This window comes from Protopterus annectens, chromosome 3.part0, assembly GCF_019279795.1.
Source record: "Protopterus annectens isolate FY-2018-M chromosome 3.part0, PAN1.0, whole genome shotgun sequence".
NCBI lineage: Eukaryota > Metazoa > Chordata > Ceratodontiformes > Protopteridae > Protopterus > Protopterus annectens.
The window spans coordinates 902,696,990-902,724,912 of NC_056731.1; the positions used below are offsets into that span (position 1 = coordinate 902,696,990).

At 39.2% G+C, this 27,923-nt stretch overlaps 1 protein-coding gene across 1 annotated transcript in view; it reads left to right on the forward strand.

The window, feature by feature from the left end:
• PRKDC (protein kinase, DNA-activated, catalytic subunit) overlaps window positions 1–27,923 on the forward strand; it is a 4,917,417-nt gene that overhangs the window by 4,034,407 nt on the left and 855,087 nt on the right. Inside the window, exon 58 of the mRNA XM_044065724.1 lies at window positions 11,329–11,537. Coding sequence (XP_043921659.1) covers window positions 11,329–11,537 — 209 coding nt within the window. The remainder of the gene's footprint in view (window positions 1–11,328; window positions 11,538–27,923) is intronic.

The window sequence follows — 27,923 nt, forward strand, 5'->3', positions numbered from 1 at the left end:
AAATATAAAGCAAATAACAAAGGGGAGAGAGGACACCTCTTCCTGGTTCCTTTGCTCAAGCTGAAATTATCAGAGAGAACCCACCCACTTTAATTTTCCCCTCTGATCCCTCATATATCCTCCTAATTTTTCCAGGAAATGCAAATGCTTCCTTTGCCTTGCTCATGAAGTCCCACTTTACTGTGTAAAATGCTTTCTCTTCAAGACTCACCAACAACAGTGGTGTTTTCTTGCATTCTGCTTCCCTGTGGATCATCAGTGTTCTTTTAATGTTGTCATGTGTTCACTTCCCCTCCACAATACCACATTGACCCATATCTATCAGTTTTAGCATCACTTTTTCCTTTCCTTTATCCATTATATGTAGACATAAACACTTTATAATCATGGTTTAGAAATGGACCTGCATGTAGCTGGATCTTATAGATCTTCATCCTCTTTAGGTATTACAGCTACCGCCGCTTTCTTCCAGGGTGTTGGGACTTCTGCTCCTCTTAAAATATTGTTAAACAAAACCTTCTAGATCTTTATCAGTTTTTCCCTCATAGCTTCCAAGCTTCCACAGGAATACCATCTATTCCTGGGGACTTTTCTGTAGACTGATTAAACATCACCATTTTTATTTCATCTCCTCCTATCCTGTTATTAGTTGATCCTTCTCTGTCTCTAACCTTGGCATATTTAACTCTTCCATAAATATTTCCATTTTATACCTTTTTTTATTGCCATATTTCTCTGCTTTATACAGACTTCCATAGAATTTCCGAAGTATTTCTAATATTTCTACAGGATCCTTTATCTTTCTTGCTATAGCTCCCTAAGCTTAGCGACAACCTTTTTGACTTTTTGTTGCCTGAGTTGTTGTGCTAAAATTTTTTGTGCTCTAGAGTTATGATCAAAAAACAAGTTACTTAATAGAAGGCTTTCTAAACTCATGCATATTATCAAAGTAATCCCTTATTTTCTGTTTAGCATTCTGCAGTTGCTCCTCCTCTTGTTCTCTGGGATTCCCCCTATTTTGCAATACTTTAACATTTGTCAGTCCCTCTAAATCTGTTACTTCCTAACCATCTCTCTCTTTCCTTTATTTCCACCCTATTTTTAAACTCCACTTTAATTTTATTCCACTCTTTAGCTAAATTTTCAGAAGAAATTTCTATCTTTAATAGTTCCTGAATAATTTCCACTATCCATTCCTTAAATTCCTCTCGCTTCAACAGATAGGTGGGAAAGTGCCAATGTCTCATTTTTATTTCATTACCCTGTGTTTTTGTTTTAGTTATTATTGCTGCATGATGTGAAATAGTTATTGGGTGCGTATCAAGTCCTTCAAATAAATGCACATGTTCCTGTTTAATGTAAAGTCTGTCTTGCCTAGCCCAGTTTTTGTATCCTGGGGAGTAATATGTAAATTCACGCAACTCCTTATACTGTATTCACATCTTCCATGCCAAATATTTTCATAAATTACTCCAAATATCTACCCTCCTTTGTTATATTTTCCCTTCTGGCCTCCCCAGACACATGTTCACCTTTGCAGATCAAATTCCAGTCCCCACCTATAAGTAATATTCCTTGCTGAAAGCTGATTATTTCTCTCAGAAGTTTCTTAAACTCCATTGTAGGAGTTTTCAGTGGAATATAAATACATGCCAGTGTAATCCTCTTCCCTTGTCAGTAGCCCCTTAGTACTACAAATCGACCATTATTATCTTTTTTATCCTCTTCTATCACTATTGAAGCTCCTCTTTCAATTAATATAAGTACTCCTGTTTTCCTTTGCCCTAGGTATTCCGCTGAATAACCATCCTGAAAACATTTATCAAATTCACATGTTCACTTCTTTCCAAGTGTGTCTCCTGTAGCATAGCTTTTTGTACTTTACATTTTTTTAATATAGTTTACTAGTGTTTCTTTTTTGTATTTATCTGTAAGACTATTGATGTTTAAAGACATTATTACATAAAGCATCACTTTATTGAACAGTGTTCCCACCTTTTATGTATAACAGCATTTTTTGTTAAATGTCTAGTTCCAGATTTTGTGTTATATGTATGTACTGTTTGGTAGGTTAATCATTTATACATCACTTCTTGTCCTCTCCATTCGAGCCTTTGCCACGTCTTACAAAACTTATAACACACACAACTATGTATATCTTCAAATATTGAAGTTTTACCCTCCTAATAGGAACAAATGTTCCAAACTCGCACATAGACTTAAGATAACTTAAAATAAAGGATGTTCTTCATCTCACATTGCTGCAGTCCTAACACTTGGGTAGTCCGCTGTCCCTCGATCGGCCCGAATATCAGAGTATAAGGCTGACGTCGGTCAAGGCGCATTTGACTGACATCAGAACGTCAGGGTACAAATGCGCATGACCGACGTCATATCCTCAGTCTTTTGCCGCATGGTCGATGCAGAAGCAGTGTTGCAAGTGCCGTTCGGCGTTCTGAAATATTTCGGAGTTTCAGACCGAAGTCAGAGTTGGTTAAGTACCCCGTTGGGGAATATTTTGTTTTTTTCTTGCCTCAGTGGTTTACCGGATGTCAGAAAAAGTGAATAACTGTATTTCTTGTGGGAAACAGATACATAGGGATTACCATAATTTGTGTATACCTTGTTTGGGACCTGCGCACGACGTTGTTGGGTGTCGCTTTTGTGCTAGGTTCAATAAACGCACTATAAAGCGTAGGTTGGATTGTGCCAGGTTGGTCTTTGGGAAGCGGTGCAATTACAATATGCCGGCGGATGCTCCGATGCCGGCTTCCTCAAAGAAGCGCAAGGACAAGGCAGTTAAACCTAGGTTAGAGGAGTCGTCCGAACCAGACGCTGGTTCTTTAGAGGCGTCAGTGGAACCGGTGGTTCGGGAGGCCTCTATGGAGTCCCAGGGAGAAACTGTGTTTTTACAGGATGTGGCCTCCCAGGAGGCAGGTCAGGCTGTAGGGGCTTCGCAGGTAACTGTACTCCCCTCCCTTCCTAAGGTGTCTAGGCCCTCTCTTTCTGCTTCCAAGGCTTCTCCTAGAGGCAGGTCTAGTTTTGCTTCTGTGGGTGTCACTCCTAGTTCTTCAGGTTCAGTGCCCAAGAAGCACATGCTTAAAATGGCAGAAGATTTAATTACTTTGATTAGAGGCTCTATGCCCCCTCCTGATAAGAGGCCTAGGATGGAACCTGGGTTGGGGGATTATGAGCAGGCTTCGGATGTGTCTGAGTCTTGCTGAAGACTTGCAGGAGTATTCTCATTATTCTGATTCTGATGTGGATGATTCTACTCCTTCTGCTTCTCCTCCTGAGGATTTTTCTTTTTCAGAGACCCTTCACTCCATGAGAGCATTTTAAATGGGAAGGTCAGGATTTCTCTGATTCCAGGAAAAGGCTTAGGGAATTTTGTTTTACCCCAGCATAGGCCTTTAGCTATACCTCCTGTTCTGAATGTGGTGGAAGATGTGTTTGCAGAGGCTTCTCTTAATCCTGATTCTTTGCCTCCTGCTCCTGTTAAACCAGATAGGTATTACAGGGTGCCTGAAGCTCATAAGTATCTTTTAAGAGTCCTAGGGCAGACCCAGAAACTGTTAGCCAGGGGCCTAAGGGTGTTAAGGCTTCTGTTGTCAAGAATCCAGTTCCGGCAGATAAAGAGGCCAGGGCCTTGGATAGGTGGGGAAAGAAAGTTTATACTTCTTCCACTCTAGCCATGAGAGCTTTGAATTGCCAGTTTCACATGTTGAAATATCAAAATTATCTCCTTTCACAGTTGAAATCTAAGGTTGATGCTCTGGCAGAAGGTATTGATTGTAAAGAGTTACAAGATTTAGTGCATGTTTCTGAACAGGTGGGTAAGCATTCTTTGCAATGTGGTTTTGATGCTGTTCAGGCCTCGTCTAGGGTGGCTGCCACTGGGTCAGTTCTTCGCAGGCATGCCTGGCTGAGGGATCAAAATTTATCTGACCATGTTAAAACTAGGATTTTGGATGCCCCTTTGCAATCTGATGTTTTGTTTGGTTCTCCTGTTGAGGCGGTTTTAAAGAAAATGGAAGACAAGGCTAAGTCTATGCAGACTGTTAAAGATTTTTTGCAGGTTCAGCCTCCAAAGTTTAGTAGAAATTGGCCTACTAAAGGGTGGACGTATCCTTCTTATGATTCCCAGTCTAGGGGTAGATCTAGTCGTGGCAGGGCAGAGGTCAGGGCTCTTTCAGGCCTAGGACAGGGAGTTCTCCTGCACAGTCTTGGTGAGGGCAGGGGTCAGTCCTTTCGTAAACAGACCCAATGACCTACCCTTTCAGCTGCCAGAACCTTCTCGCCTGGCAGCACCTTTGGGAGGAAGGTTGGCACTTTTCAAAGAAAATTGGAGTTTGATTACCCAAGACAGATGGGTACTGGATATCATACATCACGGTTACAGGTTTTATTTCCATACCTTGCCTCCTTTCAAAGGCATGCCAGACATTCCTCCTCAACAAAGAATAGAGGCTCACAAGCAAATTTCTCTGTTACTCCAAATAGGGGCCATACAGCCGGTTCCTATGCCAGAAAGGGGCCTAGGATTTTATTCTCGCCTGTTCCTTGTGCCAAAAAGGGGAACACGTGGAGACCAATTTTGGATTTATCTATCCTCAACACTTATCTGGACATTCCCAAGTTCAAAATGTTGGCGTTACAACAGCTTTTACCTCTACTGGGCAAGGATCACTGGATGGTAACTTTGGATCTCAAGGAGGCTTACCTTCATGTTCCTATCAGGCTAAGTTGCAGGAAATATCTGCGTTTTCGGACTGGGACTTCTCACTATCAGTTCTCTGCATTGCCCTTTGGCTTATCTACTGCGCCCAGAGTATTTACGAAAGTTCTGGCTCCAGTGATAGCTTTCTTCAGGCTAAAAGGAATACAAATCTATCCTTATTTGGACGATTGCCTGATTCTGGCTCAAGGAAGGGACGAGCTTCTTCGTCATTTGGAATATGTGATAGCAGTGCTAAGACGCCTGGGGTATTCTGTGAACGAAATAAAGTCCAGTCTAGTACCCTCTCAAGACATGTGCTTTCTGGGTGTAAGACTGAATACAGCATCTCAGATGGCCTTTCTAACCCCGGACAAACAAAGAATCTTTCCCTTTACTTCCATCATCTATCTCTTCAGTCCGGGCTGACTGCAAGGACAGTCCTTCAAGCCTTAGGGTTCATGGCATCTTGTATTCTGGTGCTTCCCAATGCCAAACTGCATATGAGGAAGTTGCAATGGTATCTCAAAAATGTATGGACACAGCACTGCCAGCATCTGGACACTGTCATTCAAATAATACCTTGCATTCAAAAGGAATTTTTGTGGTGGGCTCAGGAATGTCACCTAAACAAGGGACTCTCTGTGACCCGGCCAGAAGTCAAATTTTAATGACAGATGCCTCAGACAAAGCTTGGGAGCTCATCTAAGCGGAAAGTGGATACAAGACAAGTGGCCTGTCAGACTACAGCATCTACATATCAACTTGAAGGAGATGTTAGCAGTCCAGTTTGCATTAATAGCTTTCAAGGATTTACTTCTTCCAGGGCAGGTGTTGATTCTAACAGACAACACAACTGTCATGTGGTACATCAACAAGCAAGGGGAACACATTCTTATCCTCTATGCAGGCAAGCAATGATTTTGTGGGAGACTGCTCTCAGTTTACAACTAAGTCTTCAGGCAAGGTTTCTGCTGGGAGCACAGAACTCCTTAGCAGATGTGTTAAGCAGACAAATCATGGATCCCCACAGTGGAAACTGGATCTTCATGTATTTCAGAAATTGACAGTGTCCTGGGGAACTCCAGACATAGATCTGTTCGCTTCTCCACTAAACCACCAGCTGCCAAAGTTTTGCACAAAGGTTTCATCCCACAGCTTGGAAAGTGGATGCTCTTTCTTTCAGTTGGAAAAATCTTCATGTGTATGCCTTTCCACCTCTGCCTCTCCTCCCAAAGGTACTTCTAAAGGTCAGACAGGACAAGCCAAGGATGATTTTGATAGCTCCAGATTGGCCTCGACAGCACTGGTACCCATTACTGAGAAGTCTAGTACAGAAGCCTCCATGGCCTTTGCCTTTGATTCCACATCTGTTGTCCCAGGAGGACAGTCATTTGCTCAATGTCAAACTTCACTCTCTTCACCTAACAGCATGGCATATTCTGTTTTAAACCATAGAGGGTCTCAACTTCCACAACAAGTTTTGAATGTGATTTTGGAAGCTAGAAGGCCTAGTACAAGGAAAGTGTACGCAGATAAATGGAAGAGATTTTTGTTTTGGAGTGCAGCTAAGGATTTGGATGTTTCTGAGCCTGATTTAACTGTGGCTCTTCAATATCTTACTGAGTTATTGGACAAAGGTTTGTCCTTCTCTTCTATTAAGATTCATGCTGCAGCAATTTCAGCTCACTACGACTGTGACCCACCATTGTTTTCTCATCCTTTGTTCAAGCAATTTCTTAGAGGGGCAAAGAATATAAGACCCCAACATTGGGCTCCTACTCCTGCTTGGGATCTCAATTTTGTGTTGGAGAAACTCACTCTACAACCTTTTGAGCCTGCAGCTACTGCTGAGTTGAAATATTTGTCATGGAAGACTGCTTTTTTGTTGGCCATTACCTCTGCAAGAAGGGTTTCTGAATTGCAGGCCCTTATGGCAGTTGAGCCTTTCTTAATTTTCCATAAGGATAGGGTATCTTTATGTACTAATCCTTCCTTTATGCCTAAAGTGGTTTCTAGTGTGGCTTTAAACCAAACTATTCATTTGCCTACTTTTATGCAAATCCCCAAACTAAAGGGGAAAAGATTTTGCACACTTTAGATGTACACAGGCAGTTGCGATATTATTTGGACAGAACTAAAGGGTTCAGACATTCTCAGCAGTTATTAGTTTCTTTTGCTTTGTGCTCTCAGGGCAAGCCCGTGTCAAAACAAACTATTTCTAAGTGGATTGGATTTTGCATTGCTTTCTGTTATTCCCATCATGGCAAAGAGATTCCAGCTGGGATTAGGCCTCATTCCACTAGGCTACTGCCAGTTCAACAGCTTTTGAGGGGTGGCTACTAAGGATATTTTGGAGGCAGCCACTTGGAGTTCAGTGCATACCTTCTCTAGGCATTACCACCTTCCACTGTACTCTAAATCCAGGGCTGGTTTTGCCACTGCTGTGTTGCAGGGCATTTTGGCAGCTCCTGCTTCATTATAGTTTAGCCATCCTCCCTTACCTCTGCTTTGGGATTCTACCCAAGTGTTAGGACTGCAGCAATGTGAGATGAAGAACATAGTACAGTTTTGTACCTACCATAAATGTAGATGTTCAAGATCCACATTGCTGCAGTCCTCCCTCCTTCCCCTCTGTAGTTTGAGGTGGTTGTGTGGGTTGGGTTTTCCATCTGAGGTATAATTGTATAATTGTATAATTGTATATATTGTATATATTGTACATATTTTTGGTGTTAGGCTGGTTGGTTGTTTAGTTGTTGTCTATGGGTTTTGACCTTTCTTTTTAGGGTCTTCTGACATCTGGGGCAAGAAAAGACTGAGGATATGACGTCGGTCATGCGCATTTGTACCCTGACGTTCTGATGTCAGTCAAATGCGCCTTGACCGACGTCAGCCTTATACTCTGATATTCGGGGTGATCGAGGGACAGCGGACTACCCAAGTGTTAGGACTGCAGCAATGTGGATCTTCGAACATCTACATTTATGGTAGGTACAAAACTGTACTTTATTAATGCTAAGATGCATAGTGTACACCCTGTGCTTCTACTTAGTGCTGTCTAACTTTGTCTCATCTTTGTAGTTCTCTCAGCTGGGAAGACACTTGAATGCTTTCAGAAAACATTTTCTTCAAGCCATTTCTCTTTATCAGATTGTCTCCTAGAGACATAAGAACCAGATGCAAAACTGCCAAGCATACACTTTCCTACCAGCAAAAAGCCTTACAATACTCAACACTCTTCCATTTACTCTCCTTCTCCCAAAACCTGTTACCAGACCAAGCTAAAGGCCTTAACACAGTCATTCCCCTTATGCAAGACTGAGAAAAACCAGACCAATTCCTCTCCTGTCATCCTCTGAAACCAGATGCTTTCTTGTCTCCTTTGTATTTTTTTTTACATTGCAGTGACTACATTTATTTAAACTGAGCAAGGGAAAAGAGAGGAGTGAAAAAAAAACAGGAGCACCTATTTACATTAGTATCCTCATTGCACTTAAAAATAAAGGAGAACTTTAGTTTATAACATACAAAGAAAATCACGCACCATTAAAATCATATCATTAGGAAAACATTTTTACTTAGTTAACTTATCCCTTCCTCTTCCCGTCTTGAGTATTTTTCTGAATGTTAATGACATTAAGTAGGGCATATGCTTACAAGTTTAACAAAGTCCAAAAAAGTCCAATATTTCCAGATTTTCTTGTTTTGTCATGTTTCACAAATAGAATTATTTCTTTGTAATCTCACGTTTGTCAATTTCCAAGTTGCTGGTTTTATTCCTGTTCATCTCCATTTCCCAAATCCTGTTTGTTTCATTTCCAATGTACTCTCAAGTCTTCTAGTTGACTATTGTGTTTTTTTTCTTCTCTCAAGCATTTTCCATTGGAATATTGGAAAAGGTTTCACTGGTATTCTCTCTATGGTATTAATTACCAGAAGAACAAGAAGCAGATTCTCCTTCTGTTTCACAGCTCACATTTTGTTGGACAAACTTTTGTATTTCTTTCAATGTACTTCATCAAAAATGATTTTGTCTCTGCAGCAAAAAATATTTTGAAGATAGCTGGGTACAGCAGTTTGAATCTCATAAGTGCTTCTTGGCATTCCCTGAATAATAGAATACATTTGCTCCTCTTCTTCCTGGTGTACAATAAGTAGTCATTCTCCACAAGCACTCTGCTGTCTCCCACTTTTAATACTTTGTCCTTCTGCCACAGTTTTCTCAGAATCAACTCCTAATAATATTGGGTCTTTCCTTTAAAGGTCTAGATTGCTTTCTTATAGCCAAGTTTGGAGCTTGCACACAATGTCCCCTTTCGGTTAACAATTCCTGTTGTGGAATACCAGTTCAGTTGCTTATTTGTGCCTTCATAAAATTAATACAATCTGTTCCTTCCAGCTTCTCTGGTACAGGAGAAAATCTCAGGTTTTCCCTGCATAGTCTGTCCTCTAATTCTATTATTTTTAAACATCTCTTGTGCAGTCTCATATTCAGCCAGCCTTTTCTTCATTTCAACCTCTAAGTTTTGCAGTTTTATCACGTTATCTGAATATCTGATTAAAACTTCTTCCATTTTGTTTCCAGCCTTTTATTGTTTGAGTTAACAGACTCCATCAATGTTTTGCTTATATCAGGTCTGTGTACAGTTGCCTTATACATTCCTTTAATTTACTGGAAGTCATGTCTGGAGCTTGCACTATTTTTTTTGCTGCACAGTTGCAGTACTTTCCCCAGTCAGTGTTTCTTTGTCATCTTTTATAGCTGATTTTCATTGAAGTCCTCTTTATTTCTTTTTTCCTGGCAGTGCACTTACTAGCCAGTTACTGAAATTTACCCAGAATTTTAGGTCCACTGTCTTTTTCTGCTAAGTTTGTTTTCACTTTTTTGAGAGCTAGAATTAAGCTGTTAGTCTATGTGCAGGCATCTTGGAAGTGGTTATTGGCTCGTTTCTTCTAACTGATAAAAATATAAAATACACTGCTGCAGCCAGATTCATGAACACTTCACGTTTATTAAATGTAAATTCCACAAGACCAGATTGAGCGCTTTCTTCCCTTAAAATTTCATTGTTTTTCCGGTGGATATTTGTTCAGCTGTTTTTGTTGAATTGTATGATTTTGATGTGTTTCAATAATGGAGAGTAGAACTTTTTAAAAATTTAGTGTGAGCAAAACATCCCACACAAGATTGACATAGTTTTTGTGTTTTATTTAGAGAATGAACATTTCACTGTTGAATGTAATATTTGCGGATCATTTTACATCTCCTGCTGTTAAGGTTAGGAAAAGTAACAGGCTGTTGCATAGTGGAAACAGATTCCTCTTTTAATATTTCTATGTAACCTTGACCTTGCATTTGAGATCACTTTTAGAGAAAATATTCATATTGTATCATGTGAATAGTTTAAAATATCACTACAGCAACTGGGCATCACTATTAAATTAATACTAAGTATGTCTAGATATCAAAATATTTTTTTTACAAAGTTTGACTATGCTGAAGAAGGTCTATGGATATGCAAAGGCAAATTTGGTATAGGCTAGTTAAAATGTTTAATTTCAATGTAGTAGAAAAGTCCTGTTGGATCTGTCCTTGAGTATAAAATGTTTTAATGAAAACAGCAGCTCTAGATGTGAATTCTTGAGCAGCAATCCTAGAACTTACCTATCTTTGTTGATAAATTGTTTGTCATATTTGCTTTTGACCCTGGTGGTGGTTTATTTTATTCTGTTTTATCTATCTATATTTTATATTTCCATTTTGGAGAGAGGATGGTTTAGCTTGTTAAAGTCCTTTAGGCATGGAAGAGAACCGTGCAAAGTAGATGAGCTGCAGACAAGCTTGTAACTGAACTGAGAAGTTTTAACATACTTTTTTCCCTCTTGATATATGTAGTTAAAACTGCAAACTTCTTCAGTAGCTGTGCGATTCTTGACTTCACAGTCAGTCTTTTTCTGTATTAAAAAACACAACACCATTTCTTAGGATATGTGTGCATAACAGTAAACCAGATGACCAGTCCAGAAATGGTAACACCTTCTCAAATGCACAATTTGTCGGTGAAATTTGCCATTAATCTTCTATGGAAAAGCTTTGTTAAAGGCACGCTATTTGTCCAGCTGAATGTGTCTGTGTTAAATGTTAATCTCTCAAAGGAAATAATTTTATTTGCACCCTACAAAACTATGCCTCAGCTTGATTGAAGAGCATGGTTTGTACTCCTTGATAAAGTAATTTTGCTGATCTTGTCTTCTAACCTGCCTTAGTGTAAGCCTGTATTAGCTTAGTAATAAACTCTGGATAACAAAAATATTTTGAAGATTTAGGAAGATGTGGCAGAACCATAACACAGGAGACGCTGTTTTTTGTAATTGTATTTGTTTGATACAAACCAAAAAGAAAACCGCATGAATAGAAACATGAAATATAGTTTGTTCCTTTCATTGAGTTCAGACCTGTGAGTTTATAATGCTTTTCACAACATTGTCATACCCTGAAACTGATAAGCATTTGAGTTAATAGCCCTTACATATCCCTATGTGAGTACATCAGAAAGATGCACTGCATCTCCTGTTGTCTTGATTTACTGATGTTTTTCCTTTCAAAGGACATGAGCTGCCAGCATCCGAAGTTGTTAGACATCAGATCCTCCAGTGTCTCCACAAGTTCCTTAGCAAGCCTGCAGCAGCCAATGGGAATTTTGGTCCTTGAACAAGGATTAATTCACTCCAGTCATGATGAAGAGCCACCTGCAAAGAAGGCACGTGGAAGAGCAGAGCTTCCTCCAGATACAGCAAAATGGATAGAACTTGCTAAGTAAGTAGAGTTTTATGATAGAAGCTGCTATGGGATTGCCTGCTAGTTTATACAGTGCTTTCATTATAAACCAACTGCAGTCACCATTTCCTTCTTTTAAGTATTGGCTTTGAGGTATTTATATTTTTGTCCTGATCATTGCTTATTTTCTGTTTCCTTTCAGAATGCCCCACTAAAAAGGTTTCTGTATTTTGTCATGCTGCATGTTATATATGAATATTTCCTCATGCGTACTTGTCCATCTAGATCAGTGTAGACTTTAGACAGGTTTCTGTGACTTGCGTAATCTTTGGAGATGTGCTACTGGAGATCAACAGTGTTGGAAACACGGACTTCCAAGATGGGCTGCACACAGGGTCGCCACCCCTCCGTTTTTTTCTCCAGACTGTCTGGAAATCAAACTGATTCTCCGGTAGTCCGGAAAACACTGTACAAACTCTGGTATTCTGTTTCAAAAAGGAAACAGACTATTGAAGTTTGTAAATCGGCTGATTTACTGTGCTTTTTTTTTTTTTTTTACAGAAAAGCATAGTAAATCAGCCGAAAGGCAGCAGGAATGGAAAAAGAGGGCATTCCTCGCCGAGTGCAAAATGGGCGGAATGTGGGTGGGGGAGGGATGGGATGGGCAGTGTTACTGATGACGCGACGGGTGTAGCTTTACTCCGGTTTTAGCCATGATGAAAGGTGGCAACCCTAGCTGCACACTAATCATCAGCTTAATTTCACCTATCCCAGTGTGAAAAAAGAAACTGCTATAAAAGCCAGTGACTTTGTCAGTTTGAGTAAAATTCAAATAGGGCCTAGTAAATACACTGCCTGGATGCCAGCAAAGAAGAAATTTAGATCACCTGAAAGAAAGTCGACCAGTAAAGGTGTAGAGAAAATACTGACTGGGAAGAATCATGCAGCTAATCAGCAAAAAGTTCAAGCTTCAGCTTTTGTACAAGAGATGATGTCCAGCAATTTAGAAAAGAAATAGATAAAATGTACTCTGGGATTAAAATTAATGAAACACTGAAGTAGTATATCAACTCAAATAAAAGGCTGGAAAAATGGAATAAACTTTAGCTACTCAGATGAACTGATAAAACTGCAAACATCAGAGGTTGAAATAAAGAAATGGCTGGCTGAGTATGAGACTGCTCAAGAAGAGCAGTTTCAAAAAAAATGATAGTAGACAGAACTCACAGAGCAAACCTGAGATTTAATACTGTGCTAAAGAAAGTGGAAGAAATAGACTGTATTAATGTTATGATAGCACAAATAAACAACTGGACTGGTGATGTCCTTCAAGGATGCATCTGCAGTCCTTACAAATGGGTTGTCCTGTCGTCAGGCAGCCCGGGCGTCGCCGGATTCCAAAGTCTGGGTCTGGCCTCGGCTGGTGTCGCACTTCACCCGACGTCATAGCTGTAGTTCTTCGGGTATAAAGGCATCAGCCGACGCCATTTTCCTCAGTCTTTCTTGCCGCGTGGCGCCCGAAGCAGAAGCTGTTCGCAAGTGCCGGTCGGTCAGAACCAGAGATTACTACTACCGAAGACTTCTAAAAAGCTAAGTACCCGTTGGGGACTCTTTCTTGCGTCAGCCGATGTCAGAAAAAGTGAATAACTGTTTAACTTGTGGGAAACAAATACCTCATAAATATTTCCACTCTTACTGCTTACCTTGCTTAGGCCCAGACCACGACGTAGCAGCTTGTCTAGCCTGTGCTTCTTTCAACCGACGGACGCTTAGGCGTCGGTCGGAATTTGCTGAAGAGTTTTTCCGCTTTTGCTTACATTATGCCGCCGGATACTCCGACTACGCAAATTTCTAAAAGCGCAGGAAAAGGACCGACATTTCGCGGTCCGCGGTTTCGGCCGAAACCGCGGTTAAGCCAACCGTGAGTGTCTCGGTTTCGGCTGAAACAGAGTCCACGGTTCTTCCTTCGGCCGAAAACTTACCTCTTACCGAGGCCTCATCTAGCTTGGCTGAATCTGCTACTGAAATCCCACCTGCTCTTGCAGGTTCACAGGATTTATCTGACACTATCCCTTTGGATATATCCACCCCTGCACGTGGAGCTGCTAGGCCTCCTGCATCCATGTCGATTAAGGCCTTTGCCAGGGCTAAAGCAACTAAAACTACCAAAACTGTGCCTGCTAAGACACCGTCTCACAGGCCTAGCTCTAGTTCACAAATGCTTAGTCTAGCAGAGGATCTCATTTCTTTGATCCGGGGATCCCAACCAGAGCCAGACAGGGCCTCTCACCCACCTCCAGAGAAGAGGACTAGAGTAGAGCCCCCTGAGCCAGTTTCTTCAGATGACTCCTCTGATGATTCAGATAATTCAAACCCTCCAGAGGGCCCCTTTTCTCCTTATGAGGACTCTGATGCAGAAGAGTCCATTCCTTCTGCCTCTCCGCCTGAGGAATTTTCTTTTGGGGAAACCTTGCATGCTATGAGGGAACAATTTCAATGGCAGGGCCAGGATTTTTCAGATTCTAGGAAAGGCTTAGAACCTTTTGCATTTGCCACAGCATAGGCCTCTAGCCATTCCTCCAGTACTTACTGTTGTGGATGATGCATTTAATGATGCTTGTACTGCTCCTGATTCTCTACCTCCGGCCCGGCTAAGCCCGATAGGTACTACAGGGTTCGGACACACATTATCATTTGTATAAGGCCCTTTGCAGATCCGAAACTATCTCCCAGGGACCCAAGGCTGTAGCAGCTACCTCTGCCAAAAACCCCTCCTCTGAAAGGGAATCTAGGGCCTTAGAGATGGGGTAAAAAGTTTACACTTCTGCTACTCTTTCAGCTAGGGCCTTGAACTGCCAATTCCACATGATTCAGTATCAGGAATTTATGTTAGACCAGTTAACTAAAAACTAACCTCTGATGAACCATTAGATAAAAATCTGTACAGGAAATGGTACATAACATTCAGCAGGTCAGTAATCATTCCTTAAAATGCGGCTATGATGCACTGGAGGCTTCCTTTAGATCAGCCATGACTGGCACAGTGATCAGAAGACATGCATGGTTAAAAGAGCAGTCCTTACCAGACCATGTTAAATCAAAGCTCCTAGATGCTCCCATGGATAATCTCAATTTGTTTGGCTCCCCTGCACAGCAGGTGCTGAAGAAGGTGGAAGAGAAAGCAAAATCTGTCCAGACAGTCAAGGATTTCTTGCAGGTCCAGCCTCCAAGGTTTAGCAGGAACTGGCCTTCCAAGGATTGGTCCTTTCCAGACACCTCCAGAGCTCCGAGAGGCAGGAATAGGCTCAAGAGGCAGGGGTCAATCCAGAGGTGCCTACAGGGACGTCAGTGGCAAAATAACAACCAGCGAGGTGCAGCCACAGATCCAGCCACCACCACTTCCACAGGACAATCACAGTGACTTGGCTCTGGCACCGCCTACCAGGGAACAACTAGAAGCACCCTTAGGCGGAAGCTAGCCTTATTTTCAGTAAACTGGCATTACATCACAGGAGACAAATGGATTTTACAGACAATAGACCAAGGTTACAGGTTTCACTTCCATACTCTACCAAGGAAGAGAGGAATGCCAAACCTACCTCCAAATCAGAAGACAGAAGCTCTAGAACAAATAACTCACTAAGGATGAGAGCTGTAGAAAGGGTACCATCTATGGAACAAGGGCAAGGATTTTACTCCAGACTCTTCCTGGTACCAAGAAAAGAAAACCAATGGAGACCTATTCTCGACCTGTCCGCTTTAAACACATACCTCACTGTTCCAAAATTCAAAATGCTGACCCTACAGCAGCTTCATCCCATGCTGGGCAAGGAGTCTTGGCTGGTAACTCTAGATCTCAAGGAGGCATACCTGCACGTCCCCATACGACCAAATTGCAGAAGATACCTCAGATTTCTTGCAGGATCAGAGCATTATCAATTCTCAGCATTGCCCTTTGGCTTATCTACTGCGCCCAGAGTATTCACGAAATGCCTGGCATCAGTAATTGCTCATTGCAGGCTTCAGGGAATTCAAATTTACCCATACCTGGACGACTGCCTGTTGCAAGCGGACAACAAAAACAAATTAACAAAAGATTTGGAAAGGGTCATTCATCTACTACAAGCCCTGGGATACACAGTCAATATAAAAAAGTCAAGGCTGATACCATCCTAAAGGATAACCTTCTTGGGTGCAGATCTGGACACATCAAATGGCATTCCTGACAGTAGAAAAACAGGAGCAACTCCCTCTCTACTTCATGGCATTAACAAAGCAGAACCAGCTAACAGCAAGGAAAGTCCTGCAAGCCCTCGGTTACATGGCACAAAAGGAAATGCTGGCAGTAAAACTGGCAATTCAGGCATTCTGACCACTTCTTCAACAGGGTCAACTGCGGATAAGGACGGACAACACCACAGTTATGTGGTACATCAACAAACAGGGAGGCACACATTCATACCCTCTATGCCGGATGGCAATGGACCTCTGGAATGTGGCCCTGAGCTTCAACATTCAGTTACAAGCAATTTTTGTGCCAGGAAAAGAAAATATACTAGCAGACATCCTAAGCAGAACTACCACGGATGCTCACGAATGGATGCTGCATCCGGACATCTTCAAAACCATTACAGGGAAATGGGGACTACCAGAAATAGACTTATTTGCGTCCCCACACAACCACCAACTGAAAAATTCTGCACAAGGACCACCCACTTGCTTGGAAAGTGGACTCCTATCCTTCAGTTGGAAAAACCTGACAGCATATGCATTCCCACCTCTTCCTTTGATGCACAAGGTGCTATTGAAGATCAAAGAAGACCGTCCAAGGATCATCCTGATAGCTCCAGACTGGCCAAGGCAACATTGGTACCCATTACTGAGGAGCATGTCTAGAACAAATATGGCCTCTGCCCTTGTTCCCCTGCTGTTAACACAGAACAACTTCAAAACCCTACATCCAAACCTGAAAACACTGCAGCTGGCTGCCTGGAGCATTGCATAAGACCAAATAACCCAGATTTATCTCAAAGGGTTAAAGACATTATCTTGGAGGCTCGCAGACCCTCAACAAGACAAATTATTCAGCAAAATGGAAAAGATATCTCATTTGGAGTACTGCAAAAGGAGAAAATGTGGCACTGGTAAACATAGCTAACGTCCTGGAATACTTGGCAGAGCTCTTCCACAATGGCCTGTCCTATTCTTCCATTAAGATTCATGCATCAGCTATTTCAGCAGAATACAACTTGGATCCTCCAGTCTTCTCACATCCTCTACTCAGGCAGTTTCTGAGAGGAATTAAAACGTAAAACCACCTAGGTAGCCAGCATTGCGAGCATGGTGCTTGAGCTTTGTGCTAGAAAAGTTGACACTCCCTCCTTCGAACCAGCAGCAACAGCAGAATTACAGTACTTATCATGGAAAACTGCTTTCCTGCTTGCAATCACTTCAGCAAGAAGGGTATCCGAGCTACAGGCATTAATGGCAGTACAGCCCTTCCTGATCTACCATCAAGATAGAGTGTCCATGAGAACTAATCCTACTTTTATGCCAAAGGTGGTCTCCAGGGTATCTTTAAATCAAGCTATCCACCTACCTACATTCTTCCCAACCCACAGAACAGGGAGAAAGACTGTTGCATACCTTGGATGTACATAGACAATTACGTTACTACCTGGACAGGACCAAGAGCAATAGAAAAACTGACCAGCTACTGGTAGCATATGCAACAGGAATGGAAGGAAAAGCAATTAAACAGACAATCTCTAAGTGGATAGGAAATTGCATTAGATTTTGTTATTCCTACCATGGGCAGAAAACTCCAGAAAACTTCAGGCCTCACTCTACAAGGGCTACAGCCACTACCACAGCTTTTTTACGAGGGGTGGCTACCAAAGACATTTTAGAGGCTGCTACTTGGAGCTCCGTGCATACATTTGCCAAGCATTATAATTTACCTTTATACTCCAGATCCCGAGCAGGTTTTGCCACTGCTGTTTTGCAAGGGATCTTAACTACACCATAATCTTATTTCTCCTCCTCCCCCAGTTTGGCTATGGTATTCTACCCATTTGTAAGGACTGCAGATGCATCCTTGAAGGACATAGTACAGTTTTGTACCTACCATAAATGTAGATGTCCGATAGGCATTCATCTGTAGTCAGGATTACCCACCCTCCTTCCCCTCTGTGGTACTCCTAGTGTATTTGCCCATCTTGTAGCTAGCTGGGGGAATCTATTATGGTGTATTTGTTTGTATATATGTACATACATGCTTATTTTTTGTTTGCTCTCTACTATTTGGAACCATTTGCATTTATCCAAATTTAGCCTTCCTAGAGGGCACCTGGCATCTGGGGCAAGAAACACTGAGGAAAATGGCGTCGGCTGATGCCTTTATACCCGAAGAACTGCAGCTATGACGTCTGGTGAAGTGCGACACCAGCCGAGGCCAGACCCAGACTTTGGAATCCGGCCGACCGAAGGGCTGCCTGACGACAGGACAACCCATTTGTAAGGACTGCAGATGCATGCCTATCGGACATCTACATTTATGGTAGGTACAAAACTGTACTTTTCTCAGCATGGCATATTAATTGAAAGGGCACATATGCTTCAAACCTGGCCTCAAGAAAACAGCCAACACCTGTATTCGTAAAGATACAAGCATACCAGCAGAAGGAGTTGATTATGGCAAATCTGTGTCAAAAGAGAAAAGTATTAAAAATGGAGACAACTGAGTGTTTTTGGAAAATGATTATTCACTGTACACCAGGAAGAATAGAAACAAGTTTATCCCAACAGTTAGGGTGTTTGAAGAGGCATGTGTGAGATTCAAGTTGCTGTATCCAGCTGTCTGCAGGATATTTTTTCTTGGAGAATTAAAGATGTGTTTTGGTGCAGAACAGGCTAAAAATGAAAATAAAATATTTATCCAACAAAAAATGAACCACCAAACAAACCTTTTTCTGAGAATAAAGCTTATAGAGAAACTTTGTCAGTAAAAGCGTTTCCAGTATTCCAAAAGAAAATGCTTAAGAGACGGGGAAAAAAAACACCGGCATTGACTAGGAGTCCAGGAGTACCTTGGACTTGAACCAGAGTCTGTTACTGGGAGATGGAGAAGAACAAGAAGAAAAACAGCACTAAAATTGGTGTATAAATTTGAGACTATAATGTATCAGTTACATTTCTGAAATATGGTTGACCAAAATGATAAACAAGTGGGTGAATAAAGCATTCTCTTGTCAGAAGCACACCTTAAAATTCCCAAATAAAAGACTGAGGAGAGAGAGACAACTGAATTTGTAAAGAAATACCTTAATAACAGAAAAGCTCTTTCACACCAGAATTGGCAAAACGAATTGCTCTCTATGAGACCGTATTTGTGAATATATTTATGACATCAGGAAGCTCGATGAGAAGAATGCCTTGGTCAAACACATCCAAGAGCCATGGACCAGAAGGGTCAGTATTAGAAGCACGAACGGTCAAAATGTCGACAACCTGTTTATCGACACTTATGTGTTGAACGACCATTACAGCAACCATCCACATCATCGATTTCTTTCCAAGGGAAAGAAATCGATAGACCAAATATGAAAAACACAATGTAACACACATTATAAAGTGGGGGGCTTTGCTCCCCACACCACTGAATGTGGGGGACTGTGCCCCCTAACTAAATATACTAACTCCAAGATCGTACTACAGTGGAGAAAACGGCAGCTTTAACACAATGGCCAACCAATTTCATTCCCTTGGAAAGAATCAATGATGTGTCCATGTGTGTCGATCAACAGGTTGATATTTCGACCATTCATGCTTCTAATATAGACCTGACCAGAACACTAGTTTTTTTTTTCCTGGTGATAACACGTTTTCTCTGCAGATAACAGGTTTAGGTATTCTAAGAAACCTGAGAGAGAGATGTGAATCATGATGGATAATACAGTTACAGGCTGATAAAGGTTATGGACTTAATCTGTTCCTTTGAAGTCGCACTTTAAATCGCATTTGTTTAGACAGGTAATTTTAGTAGTTTATTCACACTTTTTTTATTGTTTATTGGTTTGTACTCTATGGAAGTTCCTAATGATATGATGTGATTGGTAGGAGTGTGAGGCTTGGTTATAATCAAATTAGCATACTGTCTTTCATTTGTTGTAAACAGTGTGCCCTTTATTGGCTGCATCTGATTGGTCAGTTACATGTCCCAGTTCAATACACAGAGCTTTACGGACTTGAGTATCTATTTGCCCCTTTGACAATATTAGTCCTGACTCCAGACAATTGGTTAGGATTTTTAAGAGATCCTATTGAGATGAGTGTTTAGTGAATGATCATAGTTGTAGGCTTGCCTAGATTATAAATGCTTTTAGTTCTTTCTATGTTACATACTTAGTGTTGTCATATGTTTAGTCAAGAATTAAAACCACCTTTCTCATTTTTGCCACTTTCTGCCCCTATTGGGTAGTACTTTAAGGAAGCTTTAAATGATGTGATAGGAGTATGAGCTTTGAAAACTGATTCAATACCCTTCCTTCTATCTGCTTTTTTTCAGTACAATGTAATTTAGATTGCATTAGGAATTGAATAGGGGAGCATGAACTGCGTGCATGGATTCAACTTCTTTATTTTACTAAAGTGATATTTTAAGGTCCGCTTTTGTATAGTAAAGAAATTTAGCAGTCTTTTATCTTGTTTAACTCTGACTGGCTATGTCAAGGAAGTTTTGCTTGGAATGTGATAGGCATAAATGCCAGATATGGTAATGTCTGACTTTACCACACCTTTCCTTGTTTGTCTTCAGGTCTTCATTGGTCCGAACTGAGGGTTGTCATTTTGATTGGCTTGTTATGTATGTAGCAGCTGCAAAGATATGATTGGTTCATTGAGCTTTGCTTTAGCATAAGTGTTTATATTGGCTCATATGTTTTTGAATGTGCCGATTTTTAGGACATGATCTTTGTATTTAGATTGTGATTGGTTTATTTTAAATTTTGTTGATTTTTTTTTTTAAATGTTAGCATCTCATTGTGTTTTTGATGATCTGAGGAAGTGTCAATTCTGGCATGAAAGTGCTTATCTTTTATTAAAGTATTTCTTTACATGTTCAGTCGTGTGTGTCCTTGGTCTTTTATTTGGGAATTTTACATTTTTGAATTATGGCTTTGTAAGAAAATGTGGCTGAGAAAGACTGGACTTTTGTTTACTGTTTTTAAATTTGTGGGTGGACTATAAAGCAGATACCCCACTTTGTCAATAATGTTAGGAGGACATCTAAAGGGGCGGGTAAGTAAAACAATTTTTGTCAATAGTATTTACATAAAATATTTCATAATATAAACTACATGTTATATATAGTAAAGCAGTTTTCTGTCGTGTGTAGTCAGGGGTTGTTTTAAATGTGGGGAAGTCTCTTCAGTTACTGTTTTATTTGTTAAAGATACTATAGTCTTTACAGTATAATGAGAGGAAAGGGTGGACAAGTGCAAGTTTAATGTTAATGTATTGTAATCTTGAACTGCAGGGGTGTGGTATAAATGTGCACTGATTATATTAATGCAGAATTAAGATATTTTATCTTACTTTTACAAACTGAATGTCTAAATTAATGACGTGGTTTTAGCTATCAAAAGTGCCTTTGTAAGCAAGGAGGCTTGAAAACCAAGACAAAATTAATAAAGCCATGAAAAATGCCAAGTTTCTTACATCAGCAACAATATTAGCTTGTTTTTTTCTGTTAGTAAATGTTCAGTGGGAGTCAAAATGCAAAATTTAAAGGTGCGATGACAAGCAGTTCAATGAAAAATACAGTTTGAAATTATGGAAAATAAGTAAGAGCGTCCCCCCAGCAGCCTTAATACTTCATCACATTTAATAGAACAGTGTACAATTTAGCTTTGTTTAAAAATAGCAAATGCACTTTTTCTTGGAGCTAAAAGTCAATGTTTTCTGAAAGGATGCAAGCTGTTTTCTATATTTGGAAGGAGAATAGCAATAAAAGAACAGACAGCAAACAGTGTAAGTGCCAACACAGGCGGCATGCGCTTTAGCATGGAAAACTTTAATTTTATGTTAAGTGATGCTTGTGGGTGCAGCTGTTGATTTCATGCAGTTGAACCTATGTGGAGGGTCAAACTTCATTTTTTGAAGCTGTACATAGTATTCTTTGTGTAAGTGTAAGTTAACAGAGGAAGGGGGTGCTCAGAAAATATACTTAGTTTTTTGTTTGGTGGTTTTCATTAAAAAAAAAAAAAGTCCTGAAAAATGATACAGGTTCAAATGGAGATGAGAAGAAACAATTGTATGAAAGATAAGCCTGCCAAACAGTGTGTGCATGCAACACAAAGTTTGGAAATACACATTAAAAAAACTGACGTATAATATGTGGAAACAACTTTTTATCATAATGGCTAAGCTATTCCGTAATATCTTGGAATGTAAGTGGCCTTACAGGTATAGACGAAAAGAAGAAAATAATGAACTATATTAAGAAATGCAGAGTCCAAATAGCAATGCTGCAGGAGATGCGTGTAAACAAATGAGCATATGAATTTGACAAAGGATTTTAGGGTGGATAGTCTTTACAATATCAAGGACAAAGGAGAAGGGGAGTACCTATACTAATTGCTGGAGAGGTTCTAATAGTGATAAAAAAGGAGAAAAATTACAGAAATGGTAGATTTGGGGTAGTAAGGGGCAATTGGCAAGGTAGGAAGATTATGCTGACTTGTATTTATATTCCACCAAAACTGATTTTATGGAGCTTAAGACATGTTAGGAAGAAGAAATCCGCTTTTACCATGGAATATTACTTAGAGGTGGGGACTGAAACTTGATTTACAACAGTGAGGATATATCTGGGGGACCTAAAAAGTAAAATATAAGAAAGTAATCTAATTTCTGAAAACATTTATGAAAATAGTTGGTATGGGAGATGTGAACTCAGTACTAGGAACAGAATTTTCATATTTTCTAGTGCACAATAACTAGGCTTGACTAGATAGAAATCATATTTCACAGGAACGTGTACACCTGATTGCAAGCTTCAACACAATCCAATAACTAGTTCAGATCGTGCACGAAAAAAACAATATAAAAAATGTATAATAATGCAACAAAAATGACACACTTGCACTTTGCCATCTACCTGTTAACAACGAAGAATTAAAGGAATGGTTAGTGGAAATTATTCTAGAGTTAAGAAAGATAAAGATATTTTCAGAAGTTATTGCTAGCAAGTGGGATACAGTGATAATGGATTTAAAATATAGGGTAGAAATAAGAGGGAGAGAGACCGTTAAGAAGTAAGAATTATTTAGAGGGCATGATAAGTTTAAAATATTGTGTAGAACAAGGGGAGTCTGTCAGAACAAGAGAAGGCACAAATGCAGAGTGCTAAAGAGAAAATAAGGATGTATCTGGATAATATGGTTGAGTTTAGAAAGCTGTTAAACTATTTTTTTCATAACTTGAGAGAACAAAAAATTTTAGCACATTGACTTGGGCACCAGAAAGTAGACAAAGTTGTCTCCAAACGTAGGGAGCCTATAACAAGAAAAGTAACCTGAGATCCTGTAGAGGTATTAGAGATATTTTGGAAATTTTATGAACATTTGTGTAAAGCACAGACGTGAGCATAAGGAGCACACATGGAAATCTTTGTGTAAGACCTAATTATATTAATGGTGGGGGTAGATGAGGCTCAACAACTGACAGGTAAGATAGGAGAAGAGATGATAGTGGTGATGTATAATCAGTCTTTAGGAAAGTCTCCTGGAATAAATGGTTTTCTTTTTGAAGTTTGAAAGTCAGGAGGGAAGAAAGTGATAAAGATCTGGAAGATTTTATTTAACAGTATTTTAAAAAGAGGGAATGTACCAACATCTTGGAAGAAAGCTGTGGTTGCTGTTTTACCTAAAGATAGGAAAAAAGCATCAGACCTAATGTCATATTGATCTGTTTTCAATTTTAAACCATAATTATAAAGTATTTGTCTGTACTAGCTAAAAGAATGGCAAAGGTGTTACCAAAATTGATAGCCGTGGTTAATTCTGTTTTTGGAGGGGAGGCAGACATTTGGACAGTAGTAATAGGACAATGGTGATCCAGAGAGAAGCAGAATGTAAGAAAATACCACTTCTGTTAGTGGGTCTTCATGCAGAGAAAGCCTTCAGTTAGAATAATATGGGATTTTATGAGTAGAGTACAGTAACAATGTTGATTAGCAGGATTTATGAAGGATCAGAGACTAGAATTAAATGTATAGGATTTGTCTCTGATAAGTTATGCTTGAGTAAAGGATCCAGGCCCAGGGGTACCCTAGTTCACCTTTGTTTGTTTTATATTAAGAACCATTGACAAAGAAAATAAGGGACTCAGAAACGCAAGGATATAGTTGATATGTTAGTCAAGGAAAGATGGCTTTATTTGCAGGTGATCTTATTTTGAACCTGATAAATCCAGAAAAGGGCATCTTAATGTTATGGAACATTTTGATAGTTTCAAGTCTTTTCGGGAAATAAAATTAGTGATGATAAAACAAATAAATGAAACAGTCACCAACCTCTGAAAGTAAAATGACTAATCATTAAGCTGTCTTGTCTATTCATTGGTCAGACTTTATCAGAATACCAAATACACAGTATATCCACCATTAAATCCATAAAAGAAAACGTGATCTTAATTATGACCACTTAGATACAATGCAGTTTTAAAAATATAACCACTTATCTTACATTTTGTAGTTCTAATTCATATTTTACATTGTGTTCATTTAAACCTGGAAGACTATCTGCCTTTTAAAAAGTTACCTCAGCAATTGTTTTCTTTTTAAATCATAATGTCTGCCCCCTTATATCTATATCAACATGATCAACACAGAAAAATATTTTTAAAAATCAGAATATATTAAATATTTGTTTAACCCATTTTTTTAATCCTTTTTGATAATAGCATAAATGTGTTCATAAATACCTTTAGACACCTTTTTAGTGCTTTAACCTTTATAAATAGCAAATGTTGGGACTATATTAGATTGTTGAAATGGCATTACAGCGAATGCCACTTCAACGACACACAAAGAGCGAAATGGTAAAACAGCAAAACCCCAGGTCACCAATTTTTTTCCTAGGGGAAAAAAATCGGCAGACCAACAAATCAAAACACACCACTTGAAACAATTTAAAGTGGGGGGCTTCGCCCTGAGCTTTCGCTGTTTAAGCAGTTCGCTCTTTGTGTCGTTGAAACAGCATTCACTCTAATGCCGTTTCGACGATCTAATATAGACTGCAAATGTTTTTAGGTAAGGTGTGGTTTATTATATTATTGATGATTTGATTGTTATATGGTCTGGTACTGAAAGTGAAATGTTTGATTCAATGTTTTTAATGAGCTATAGTAGTTCCAATTTTTTTTTGAGGTTTACATTTGGTAATAGAGGTGAAACGGTGACATTTTTGGATGTAACTAACAGATGTTTTAATACAAAGATGTACAGAAAATTGACTTTCACAAATAGTTATGTGCATTTTAGTAGTGAACATCCTAAGTATGTAAAACATAATGTGGTTATAAGACAGTTTATAAGAGCATCGAGAATGGTTACAGATAAGTTTGTTAGGTAAGGGATGTGATTTTTATAGCAACTACGTTTTTGGAAAGAGACTCTAAAATAGCTGATATTAAAATTCAGGATAAATCCAGAAGACATAGAAAAGACAAATTTATATATATTTTATCATCTGATGGTGAGACTTTAATAGCTTTTCAATTGACAAATACAAGCAATCATTATTTATGTCCGTGGTTGTTGAAAGTGTTGATATTAAGAATATTATTGAATAATTGGAAAATTATAAAGGGAAATGAAGATTTATGCAATGTTTTGGTATTACATCTACAATTATGTATACTAAAGGTTGTATTTGGCAGTGTTTAGAAAGAGGAGACTCTGTCATACTGGAATGACATTTTAGGTAAACATGATAACATACTTATAAATGTAATAAGTGTAAAAACACACACACACACACACACACACACATATATATATATATATATATATATATATATATATAGATATATATATAAATGAGGGTCGTATGTTATTTTCCAGTGTCAGTAGAAGTTTTGGTAATAAAGGTGATTACAACAGCAACTCCACACATATTGTGCATATTGCATCCTATTTGTCCTGTGCCAGCGTTTATGTGGGTAAAACTACTAGAAAGCTGTCTAAACATATTTATGGACATATTTATGCCATGAGCAATAAGAATGACAATAATGTGTTGTATAAGTATTTAATTTAAAAATATATTTTTCTGTGTTGATCATGTTAATATAGCTATAAGGGGTGGAAATTTTGATAATTTAAAAAGAAAATAATTATTTTGGCAACTTTTTTTAAAGGCATAGTGTTCCAGGTTTAAATGAACACAATGTAAAATGTTAATTAGATGCACAAAATGTAAGTTGAGTGGTTATGTTTTTAAAGTTGTATAGTTTCTTTAAGTGGTCACATGATTATGATCACAGTTTGTTTTAACTATTTAATGGGGGTTATTGTGTATTTGGTATTGTGATGAAATCTGACTAATGAGTGGATGAAAGTGCTTAATAATATTAAATAATCTTTCTTTCTCTGGTTAGTGATTGTTTCATTTATATGTTGGTTTCCCACAGGAGTTGGAGTGGCCTTTCTCTGCTTTAAGATAAAACAAAGGCTATAGCTGTAAATTATGTACCCACACATGCAGTGGTTCAACAATACCCATATTTATGGGGATATTATGAGATGAATTATTTGAGTATGGATTTAAAAGCCTTCTGTTATGGCAGATAATGTGTGAGAAGACACTTAAAAGAATACAAAACCTGAGAAAATGGAAGCTCTTTTTATGGCGATGGATAGTAAGATACAAGCAGTGAAAATGTTATAACCCCTTTAGTTTTATATACAGGTCAGGTAGATTTTTATCAGTGAGCAGAAATTATGGATAGTAAAAAGCTGAAGGAATTTATCTAGGAAGGGAATAGGCTAAGAATGAACTGGTTTAAGTTGATCCTTCCATAGAACAAGGGTGATTTGAGATTACCTGATTTGAATAGATATTTTAGAGCTACACAGATAGGGCTCATGTACACAAGACAAGCAGAAGGTTATAATTCAAAATAGAAAAGGAGGATGATAAAGTATGTTTGGTGTGAGGGGTCAAGAAATAGAAAGAGATGGAGTTTGGATGATAACAGCCATACAGAATGTTATATTCATAAAGCAGCAGGAAGTATTCTAAGAGGGTTCAGGTGCTTAGGCAGCGAGACAATGTCCTGTGGTACATTTCATTGGAAACACATGGCTGAAGTAGAATTCAGCTATAAAGAAATAAGGCTGTTGAAAATCCCCCTGTGGGCAAAGAGTGTCATGCCCACAACTTCAGTAACCAAATGCATGGGGGAAAATATTTGTGCCGCCCCCCCCGGCAACATGATGCACGATTCTTCATATTGCAGTTACATAAGCATGTACTGTACACTGAGCACAACACACCATTCATTACTTCTGCCCCTGTGCACTTGGTTATTAAAGGTACAGGCTTGGCAGTGTGTGCTTCTTTTTGCCCACAGGGAATTTGCAGCAACCATATTTCTGTGCAGTTAAATATCACTTCATCCATCTGTCCCCAATCAAATGTACCACAGGGAAATGTCTCGCTGCCTAGGTGTCTGAATCTATTCTAAGAACTTAACCGACAAGAGAATAAAGGAAGGAGATTTTGCCAGTAGGGATGACTGCAAGTAGGGGTACAGAAAATAGACAACAGGGGGCCTGAAATTTTCTGGTGAAAACTGGTAAAGGAACCAAGGTATTGGGAGCACATAAGAGAGTGGGATATGTGGCCAAGAATATAATTCGACTGCAGACTAGAGACCGTCTTCCCTACCAGGGATTGATATTAGGGTATAGGCAAAGAGAAAAGGAGAGAGGAGACGCTAATGAAAGACCTCTGATAAAGTTTTTAGTTGAATCTAGAGCAGAAGCTGCTGTTAAAATGGCATAATTAGTATGACATATAAGATCATGATAACTATAAGAAATCAATCAGATGAAGTTAGAAAAAAAATGGAATAGTGATTGGAAAAGCAGTTTACAAGAGAACGAGAGGGCATGTTTAGGGACTTTGGAAGTATTTGCATAGGTATTTTTATACCCCAAACAGACTTCAGTTTTTTTTTCTCTGGTAGGTAGCAAATGGTGGAGGTATGATGGGGAGAAAAGTGGTAGATAGGAACATATGCTTTATGAGTATAATAAGTTGGAAGGTTTTAAATATTTGCTACAGGGTGTACTCAGAAATAATTGGGTGAGCAAATAGCTGTAACTTAGGAAATGATTATTCTGAGCTGAGGCACAGG